Below are 10,959 nucleotides of genomic sequence, written 5' to 3' on the forward strand. Positions count from 1 at the left end.
TGCAACTGAAACACATTTCTGACTGTCGTGCAGTGCGGACGTGCGTTTGCGTTGCTCTTGTACATTCGCTCTTTTCCCTTGTCTAATATGGACGATCTTTGCGGTAAATGCTGAAAATTATTCGCGCGTAAAGACTGCTATTGTACCTTACTGGGTTTTTGTAATAAATTATTCCACCGCGTTTGTTGTGAAGGCAAGTAGCCGAGTATGATATCAAACTTTTTAAAACAGGCATATCTGCTATCTTTGTGCTGAGTGCGTTTGTTTGCCCGGGAAAATTGCTAAAAGCTCAGTTAGTCAACGACGTAGCGTAAACGTAGGTTGACGTACGTAGCAGCATATCAAATTTACTGTTGATAGAGAGAGAGAGAAGCAACGGCAACGTCACACGCCATGTGGTGGAGAGTCATGAACGAAAGACACAAGATCACGCGGGAAGGAAAGAATGAAAAAAGTTATTTTCTAACTGCCGAAATCTCGACGCCATCTTTGTTGTAAGAAGTAAACAACGAAGAGAACGGAGAAAACCGCGAAATTGTTGAACGCATGAAAAATCATTTTTATTATGCAAATTCTTCTATAAATCATGCCGTTGTGTTAAATTATTCTTTATCTTATGTGTACACACGTTGTCACAAGCGAAAATGAAGAAAATTGCAGTAAAAAGCCACCACCAAATTGTAAACAAACGGTTAATGTCAAAATCGTTCAAATTTTTTCCTAAATGCGATTCTAACGGGCAAGTCTCCAGCCCGCGTGATCTTATCTTTTTGGTTCATGGTGGTGAGTTTTCGTTAACACGCGAATCCCATAAGGTAGATCGTGTCAGCGTCTACGTTACGTCGTTGACTGTTTGAGCTTTAAGTCATTCGACTTACTGCTGGCATTGCATAAAAATGGACTGGATTCCATCACTAGTGTCTTATCTGGCCATATTAGTGAAATCAAAAATGAAGTCGCTGCTATAAATTATGCAAACTGTGAAAACAATAAACATATTCCAGCTGGCATAAATTCTCTATGCTCAGAATTCAGTGCGCTAAAAAGTATTATAACTAAATCTACCAAATCATCTGTTGTTGCTGCCAAAGTAAATAACGGCAAAAGAAATTGTATGACTGCTGCTCACGGAGAGAATTCCACTTGAGGTTCGTGATGTAAACCATAATAAAAATATTTGTATCATGATGTAAACGTTATGAATTCGGCGAGCTCTATTGCTTCAAATATCTCACACTCCAATTACTGGAAGTGCTGCTACAGTTTAAAACTTAACTTCGTGTTCGCATACTGCGCTAAATGCTCCGAATGCTTACCCGCGCTTGCCTATTCATTTCATTTCATTTATTGCGAAAAAAACCGTACAATAAGATCTACGATCTTTTATAGTACAAGTAACAAGAAGTGTCAGAAAAATAAAATAAATAGTAATTCTTAAAACTAAAATTTCTAATAAACATAAGAATAACAATAATGAAAACGAAGTAGAATAACGATTAATAGATATAGACACAAACTTAACAATAATACAATGATTATCCATATTGGCTGAAAAATATATATTTAGATAGCGAAACACATAATTATGCAAAATATATACGAATGTATACATATATTTGTTTTAACGATTATGAGACGGGACGTTTAATGCTAACTTATCCAAAAGATTAGGACAATCGACTGTGCCCTCCAATATTTTGGCCACAAAAGAGGCTGCTAGGAAAGAACGCCTAGTATTTAACGAACTTAGGTTAATAAGTTGACAACGGGAATTATACGGAGGTATAGGCTCAGAAAATTTTAGAGAACGCAAGGCAAATTTAATAAAAACTTTTTGAATCTTCTCAATCCGGTTTATATAGACAGCCTGATAGGGACGCCAAATGAAAGACGCATACTCAAGCCTAGATCTCACTAACGTGACATAAAGAAGCTTCAGAGTATAGGGATCCTTAAACAACTGACCATTACGACGTACGAATGCTAGCATTGCATAAGCTTTGGAAACTACGTAGTTAATATGGGTTGCGAAGGTTAATTTTGAGTCGAAGTAAACCCCTAAGTCTTTAACCTCTGCGACATAACTAAGTTCATGGCCCCCAATATTGTAATTAGTTTGAACGGTAAGAAGCTTTCTGGTGAAAGTGGAGTAGGAACATTTACTAACATTTAAAGATAAGGAATTAAGAGAGCACCAAGAATGCAGGTTATTAAGCTCAGCTTGCAGCAAAAGAGAGTCTTGTGAGGTTCTGATTACTGAGTAAACCTTTAGATCGTCAGCATATAATAAATACTTAGAAGACTGGAAGCATGATCNACAACTGACCATTACGACGTACGAATGCTAGCATTGCATAAGCTTTGGAAACTACGTAGTTAATATGGGTTGCGAAGGTTAATTTTGAGTCGAAGTAAATCCCTAAGTCTTTAACCTCTGCGACATAACTAAGTTCATGGCCCCCAATATTGTAATTAGTTTGAACGGTAAGAAGCTTTCTGGTGAAAGTGGAGTAGGAACATTTACTAACATTTAAAGATAAGGAATTAAGAGAGCACCAAGAATGCAGGTTATTAAGCTCAGCTTGCAGCAAAAGAGAGTCTTGTGAGGTTCTGATTACTGAGTAAACCTTTAGATCGTCAGCATATAATATTACATCATGATACAAATATTTTTATTATGGTTTACATCACGAACCTCAAGTGGAATTCTCTCCGTGAGCAGCAGTCATACAATTTCTTTTGCCGTTATTTACTTTGGCAGCAACAACAGATGATTTGGTAGATTTAGTTATAATACTTTTTAGCGCACTGAATTCTGAGCATAGAGAATTTATGCCAGCTGGAATATGTTTATTGTTTTCACAGTTTGCATAATTTATAGCAGCGACTTCATTTTTGATTTCACTAATATGGCCAGATAAGACACTAGTGATGGAATCCAGTCCATTTTTATGCAATGCCAGCAGTAAGTCGAATGACTTAAAGCTCAAACAGTCAACGACGTAACGTAGACGCTGACACGATCTACCTTATGGGATTCGCGTGTTAACGAAAACTCACCACCATGAACCAAAAAGATAAGATCACGCGGGCTGGAGACTAGCCCGTTAGAATCGCATTTAGGAAAAAATTTGAACGATTTTGACATTAACCCGTTGTTTACAATTTGGTGGTGGCTTTTTACTGCAATTTTCTTCATTTTCGCTTGTGACAACGTGTGTACACATAAGATAAAGAATAATTTAACACAACGGCATGATTTATAGAAGAATTTGCATAATAAAAATGATTTTTCATGCGTTCAACAATTTCGCGGTTTTCTCCGTTCTCTTCGTTGTTTACTTCTTACAACAAAGATGGCGTCGAGATTTCGGCAGTTAGAAAATAACTTTTTACGTTCTTTCCTTCCCGCGTGATCTTGTCTTTCGTTCATGACTCACCACCACATGGCGGTGACGTTGCCGTTGCTTCTCTCTCTCTCTATCAACAGTAAATTTGATATGCTGCTACGTCAACCTACGTTTACGCTACTTTTAGCAATTTTCCCGGGCAAACAAACGCACTCAGCACAAAGATAGCAGATATGCCTGTTTTAAAAAGTTTGATATCATACTCGGCTACTTGCCTTCACAACAAACGCGGTGGAATAATTTATTACAAAAACCCAGTAAGGTACAATAGCAGTCTTTACGCGCGAATAATTTTCAGCATTTACCGCAAAGATCGTCCATATTAGACAAGGGAAAAGAGCGAATGTACAAGAGCAACGCAAACGCACGTCCGCACTGCACGACAGTCAGAAATGTGTTTCAGTTGCAGTTGCATTTTGCAATTATTATTTCCGAAAGCGATTCCTGCAAATCACCAAAAATTACCTTCTGGCTGTTTACACGGGAAAGTAGACTTCCGTTTTCGCATTTTGACAGCGAAACGCGTTATAATCAGTACAAAAAGCTCTATCGATTCCCATTTTTAGTTTTTTTTTTTTAAGCGAAACGGTGCGTATTATTTTCTTTTCCAGGGGTGACTTTTCAAAAAGCGCTGTCCATCCTCTTTCGTTTAAGGGAGGTTTGGGCGCCACTCCCGTCCCCTTCCGTCCACAACCCCAAAATCGTTGTACAAATAACTAAACACTTCCCCAAGCCAACCCACACTTTTTTTGGGAAATGTTAAGTAGCCCTCACATCGTTTTTGGGGTGGGCGGCGGCCCCCCAAACCCTTCCCACTAGAAAGGGGCAGTCCCCGCTTTCTAAAAATGCGTACCCAGCGTACAGCGGAACTCCGCCATTTAATTTGCATATGCAACCAAAGTCAGACGCGTGATTTTGAAGGTATTTTTATTTAATGAATTGTGATTAATTGGTTAATATTAAAGTCGTAAAGCAAGTTATAACTAATCGAGTGAAGTGTTAAGTGAAGGTGCATACAAAAATGTATTGGTGAAGTGGCTGCTTTAAGGAGAATAGGAGTGATAAATGTACGCTAATTTCCGAATTTTACAAAAAGGGCATATTTCAAACACATTTTGCAAATAAATTAGTGACCAAAATTTACAAAAGTGAGTGTTAAAATAATGCGTTGACCCTTGACTACAAGTGTGGAATTTTTTTTGGATCGGGCCACCCCTTTGGACGGAATAGCCCGAAATAGTTGTGAGCGCTACTAAACCCCCGCCCCCCCTCCCCACCCCTTTTTTTGCTAGCTCTATTCTTCCGTTATACTGGATTTTAAACAAATTATGTCTAGCCCATAGAGCGACGCTATATATCAGTCCCAGAGGGGTAAGTTTTTGACAAGTTTTATCAGGACCAATTGAATTGGTTGGACGGAATTGCCACGGTCTTTCCATTTACTCCACAAAATTGTGAAAATTTCGAATTTTCTATATTTTATATTACACTTACACAAGTATTAAAATCGCCAGGAGCAACCACCAAATTATCAAGTACAGACTGCACTTTAGTAACCAAATTTCCAATAGAGGTTTGTTCAGCTGGAGTTGGACTGAGATCTTGATTGCGCTTCAGAAGTGCTGCAGTAAGAGCAGAGTCATCGACTTGTGGTGATACCTTTGGGAATAAAACCTCAGCAACTAAAGTTAAATCGAAAGGATGCCTCGGGATAAATGTCTTCTTAAAGGGAGGTCGATGTAGACCACCTCGCATTGGTCTACCTCCTCGCAAGTTTCCGCGTACCATTTTTCTATTAGATGAATTAATGATTGCAATTATTTAAAAATAACAGATTGGATGCAATAATTTAGCACGCCTTGCGGTAAGAAAACGCCGAAAAAATCGATGAGGCTCGAATTATAATGATGTCAGAAGTACATCGATGCTAGATATACAAAAAAGCATCGATTCATCAGATATACCGATGTTTTGCACTTTCCGAATACACCGATATGTACTGTTTTCTATGCATCGACTTCTGTGTGCAATGTGTGGCATAAATTCAGTTGGGCTCCAAAGCTCAAATTAAAAAAAAAAAAAAAAATTGAATCGGTAGAAGTGATTGAGCTGAGTATTACGGTATACTTCTTTTTTTGGGCAAATAACAACAACAAGAATTATCAAAGGTTAGATTTCAAAATAACCAATTTTTGAAATAAAGATTTCTCAAAAACGAATTAATGGATTTTGAAAATTTTTATCTCATTTAATAGCAAATTTTATTCCCTTTAATTTGCTATACGTACTTTGTATATATGTTGTATAGTTCTTACAAAAATTGAATTAATGTAAAATAATTATAAAAAAAAGCTTACAAACCCTAAGGGCCGGTTGTTCTAAGTCTGATTTGCAGAAATCGGAGGTAGAAGCTTCGGTTAAATACAACGACTGCTTTATCGATCACATGTTATAAGCATGGTGACGAAAACGTCGATAATGATGTTTAACCGGCAAGTAGTAATAACCAGACATTGAACAACCGGCCCTAAGTGCGGCCGACGCCGCCTACGCAGAGAGGTGTTCTCTGTAAAAGGTGTTCTGTGCCTTTTCTTCGCAACACAGAAAGAGAATTCTACGTTGTGAGGGTTATAATTCCTAAGAGTCGGTTTTTCAATGTCTGGTTAACACTAGCCTGCGGTTAAACAGCGTTATCGACATGTTCGACTCCATGCATACAACAGGGAGTCGGTAACGTCGATAACTATGTTTAACCGGAGATTAGTTTTAACCAGACATTGAGTAACCGGCCCTAAGTGCGGCCGCAGGGCCGTTTACTCAATATCTGGTTAACACTTATCTGCGGTTAACATTCTTATCGACGTCTTCGATTCCATGCATACAACAGGGAGTCGGTAACGTGGATAACGATGTTTAACCTGTGGTTAGTGTTAACCAGACATTGAGTAACCGGCCCTTAAAAATGCATTGTAATACGGGTCCTAGGGCTCTTCACACCGAGCTTGATACTCGTCAACTCAGTGTTGGATAATTTTCCCTATGTATTTTTTTTGTGTATGCGGGTTATAGTGTGGAAGCTTGATAATTTTTCAGGTAGTTGATAAACTGCAATCAGCTGTTCGATATATATCCAATTTTTAATCCACCCGCTGTCGAAAGGCATAACGCATATGAGTAAATTCAATTTGCTGATACAATTTATTTTTTTTAGAGGAAAAAAGCTACAAATCAGTTGTTTATAAACATAGTTTGCCAGACTAATGGGCTATTATTCCTCATGTGCAAAAGCACATTTAGGGCCGGTTGTTCAATGTCTGATTAGCACAAATCGGAGGTAGAAGCTCCGGTTTAGCACAACTACTGCTTTATCGATCACATGTTACATGCATGATGTCGAAATCGTCGATAGTGTAGGGGTAGTGATAACCAGACATTGAGTAACCGGCCCTAAATGTGCTTTTGCACATGAGGAATAATAGCCCATTAGTCTGGCAAACTATGTTTATAAACAACTGAGACAACTGAGAATTCAACGTTGTGAGGGTTATAATCCCTAAGGGTCGGTTTTTCAATGTCTGGTTAACACTAACCTGCGGTTAAACATCTTCGACTCCATGCATAAAACAGGGAGTTGGTAACGTCGATAACTATGTTTAACCGGGGATTAGTGTTAATCAGACATTGAGTAATGCAGCGTTTTTGCTGCATTTAAAATGCAACATTTAGCACTTTCGAACATATGTTTTCGAAGAGCGTTCATGCTATCGCATTTAGCAAATGTACATTTACGCGAGTTCGAAATCGTATGCTTTTGACAAACAGCCGTGTTCCAGTCGCTTATTCAGATCCGTATCTATTACGATCAATTCTCACGCAGAAGATAATGTGCAAAAACCCTGAAAAGGAAAAAATAGACCTAAAGTTCAATACAAAAACTTGAATTGTTTTAACGATAACTGAACATTTTTTGTGTATATATTCATTTGTCGGTGCTGTCAATTAAAATTTCCTCACTTAATTAGGAAACAAAACGAACAGAATTGATTACAAAAAGTGATACATATTTCTATCAGCATCACATCGATGTTGAATTTGCTTAAATTTTCTTTATCCAAATAATGTAAAACAATAAATGAAATCTCGATCGGCGATCACTGAAACGCAGCTAGCCACTGTATACTCGAAAAAGCAATGTTGCCACTTTTTCTCATTAAACCATGTTCGAATCGTGGAAATTTTGGAAGATCATAGGGTTGCTTTTAGCATTTAGATTCTTAATGCAAAAATGGAGTTGCATTTAGGTGGCGAATTTTGTATGGATAAATGTACATTTAGAGTAGCATTTAGAGCTAAATGCGCTAAAAATGCTTTTACGCGTAAGCAAAAACAGCCCATAATCGGCTTTTAGGGCCGTTTGCACCATGTCTAGTTAATTCTAACTCCCAGTAAAACATCTTTATCGACGTTATCGACACCCATCATATAACATGTGATCGATAAAGCAGTTAACGTGCTTAACTGAAGGATGTACCTCCAGTTAGCGTTAACTAGACATGGTGCAAACGGCCCTTAGTAGCATTAGTAGTAGCATTTAGTATTTAGCAGTCATAGTTGCTTCATCGTCACAATTACGATGCAACGATTACATGACGACTACACTTTCGCACACCAGGTCGTGATATTTCAATTCATTTGGCGGCTAAAAATTTACTTGGAGCAAGTATTTTCTGTTTTTCTGGTTGATATTTTCGCGAAAAACACCTGCAGTTTTTAAAATATAGACTGTGCTGCAACAATTCTACACATAATTTTTCAGTAATATCTCTTCTTTTCTTTTCCTGAAATGTGTTTTGTGCATGCACAGAGACTTTTTACAATTTCGTCATATTTTGTAGTTAAAATCATCCACTTTTTAATAATTTCCACGGATTTTATGCAAAAAATACTAATTTTTATGCAATTTTAATGCAAATATTAATTTTTTCACTACTTTTTCCCCATAAAATGTAAACAAACAATGCGTGCACTACGATTAGCAAACGACAGTGCCGTACTTATCCGTTTCTGCATCTTCTACGATTTGCCTTTAACTAGCCGATAACGACAAGTGTGCAGATCTTCTTTGAAAATTTTCAAAATTTCAGGGCGAGACGATAACGCCACTATGATTGGACGACAAGTGTGCAGATAGCCTAAGGCTGTCGGCGAGTACGTCTAAGGGCCGGTTACTCAATGTCTGGTTAACACTAATCTGCGGTTAAACATCGTTATCGACGTCTACGACTCCATGCATATAACAGGGCGTCGGTAACGTCGGTAACTATGTTTAACCGGGGATTAGCGTTAACCAGACATTGAGTAACCGGCCCTAAATTGCTACCTAATGTCTGATTAGCACAAATCGGAGGTAGAAGCTCCGGTTAAGCACAACTACTGCTTTATCGATCACATGTTACATGCATGATGTTGAAATCGTCGATAGTGTAGTGGTAGTGATAACCAGACATTGAACAACCGGCCCTAAATAGAGAAAAATCCTAAATCACTGGAAAGTGTCGGTAACGCAGTGAATAGGAACAATTTAGATTTTCTACGAGCATACTTTTCAACCTAAATTGAACAGACAAATATATTTGTTCGAGAGATTAAGTGAACAATGATTTTTTGATGTTTTAAATAATTTTTATCATTGCTATGGCACAAAAAAAGTATTCATAAAGATGTAAGTATAAATTTATTTGATTTTTGCATTCAGATAAATATATGTGTAATTCTGTATATTACACATAGGGATGTACATTATTTCGCAGGGTCAGAAGAGCAAACGGATTCTTTTATAGATGCCAGGATGGAGCTAGACCATCTGTTCACGGGGAAAGTAATGGACGCTAGGACTGCTTGGGAGTAAGTGATAATTTATTATCAGTATTTCTATGCCTACGCTACCATTGTTAAATTTTTTTAGAGCAAGTAGGTTCAAATAGTGGAATAGGCGAAGATTGGCTGAAATTAAAAAATAAGTGGGCTAATCTGATTGAAAAATATAAGGTGCGTATTGGAAAAAATATTGGGGAATATGCATTATTCACATATTCTGCGTTCAGAATTTCAGCGCATCAAAGAACCTCCAACAGGANAGATTGGCTGAAATTAAAAAATAAGTGGGCTAATCTGATTGAAAAATATAAGGTGCGTATTGGAAAAAATATTGGGGAATATGCATTATCCACATATTCTGCGTTCAGAATTTCAGCGCATCAAAGAACCTCCAACAGGATGCGGGTCTGAGGAGATAGAGATAGCAACAACCTGGCACCACTTCGAAAAAATTCATAAATTTTGCTCGAAGTTGCATAACATAAACCCGCCGCTGGTACTAAATAGTGAGGTTATTGAAATTGAGGATCCGCTAGCTTCACCCCAACATGCATCCTCACCAATCTGCAGCCTTCATCCACGTCTTTTACCAGAAGAACACCTCCTTGTTGAAAACTGATAAGGAGGTGCCCAAGGCAGCAAGGTCCTTTTCGAAGTTATTTAAAAAATATTTCAATATAAGCAGTGAGTCTCTGATTCAAAATAATGTCTGCTTTATGCTGAGATTTGGATTAATCTTTAGTTATTGAAGTTTTTATTGATATTTTTTATTTTTTATTAGTTTTGCCTGATATGAGTCAATCTAACTGAAGACTGAAATATTAATAATAATTGTTTGATTATCTTATGAAATGTTGTTAATTTGTCATTTATTAGATTAAAATGAATTCAATATTTTTTATCAAAATTTAAATAAATTTTAATTGAAAATTTACATTTTAATACGGCTTGCAATTTCATCGCGCAAAGCGGCGGCATCATTATGTTGGTCGTCTTCCATGTTAATAATAGAATCATGGTTTCGTTGAAGCATTACCTCCTGTATGTCATGAAATTCTTCAAATCCATCGTTAAGGCATATATTATGCATTATAACAGCTACTGCGATTGCTTCAACACAGCGCTTTATTTTTAAACGCAATATTTTGTCGAAAATAGAACGCCAACGTACTTTACGTACGTACTACGGGCTTTATTGTGTAATTCACTGAATTTTCTTCGTCTCCTTGTGAGCCGGTTCACTCTTTTATATGGTGCTAAAATAGTTATTGGTCTTGTTCGGCATGCATAACCACTGTCACCTAAAAGATAATAGCCTGCTTGTGGAAAGCTGTGATCACGTCGATATTGAATTGGCGTAACTCTTCTTTATCCAAATAATGTAAAATAATAAATGAAATTTCGATCGACGATCACTGAAACGCAGCTAGCAACTGTATACGCGAAAAAGAAATGTTGCCACTTTTTCTCAGTAAACCATGTTCGAATCGTGGAAGTTTTTGAATATCACAGGGTTGCTTTTAGAATTAAGATACTTAATGCAGAAACTGAGTTGCATTTAGGTGACGAGTTTTGTATGGATAAATGCGCATTTTGAATAACATTTAGAGTTAAATGCGCTAGATGTCCTTTTACGCGTTAGCAAAAACAGCCCATAACAAAAGAACGCTGA

General features: G+C 37.3%; 1 protein-coding gene across 1 annotated transcript in view; it reads right to left on the bottom strand.

The window, feature by feature from the left end:
* The window catches only part of LOC108365251 (interleukin enhancer-binding factor 2 homolog), a 31,912-nt gene extending 26,560 nt beyond the window's left edge, over positions 1 to 5,352 (bottom strand). Inside the window, exon 1 of the mRNA XM_017619241.1 lies at positions 4,905 to 5,352. Coding sequence (XP_017474730.1) covers positions 4,905 to 5,198 — 294 coding nt within the window. The 5' untranslated portion in view covers positions 5,199 to 5,352. The remainder of the gene's footprint in view (positions 1 to 4,904) is intronic.
* Between the last annotated feature and the right edge of the window lie 5,607 nt (positions 5,353 to 10,959).

Source organism: Rhagoletis zephyria, unplaced genomic scaffold (genome assembly GCF_001687245.7).
Source record: "Rhagoletis zephyria isolate East Lansing unplaced genomic scaffold, Rhagoletis_zephyria_1.1 Rzeph_scaffold_01817, whole genome shotgun sequence".
NCBI lineage: Eukaryota > Metazoa > Arthropoda > Insecta > Diptera > Tephritidae > Rhagoletis > Rhagoletis zephyria.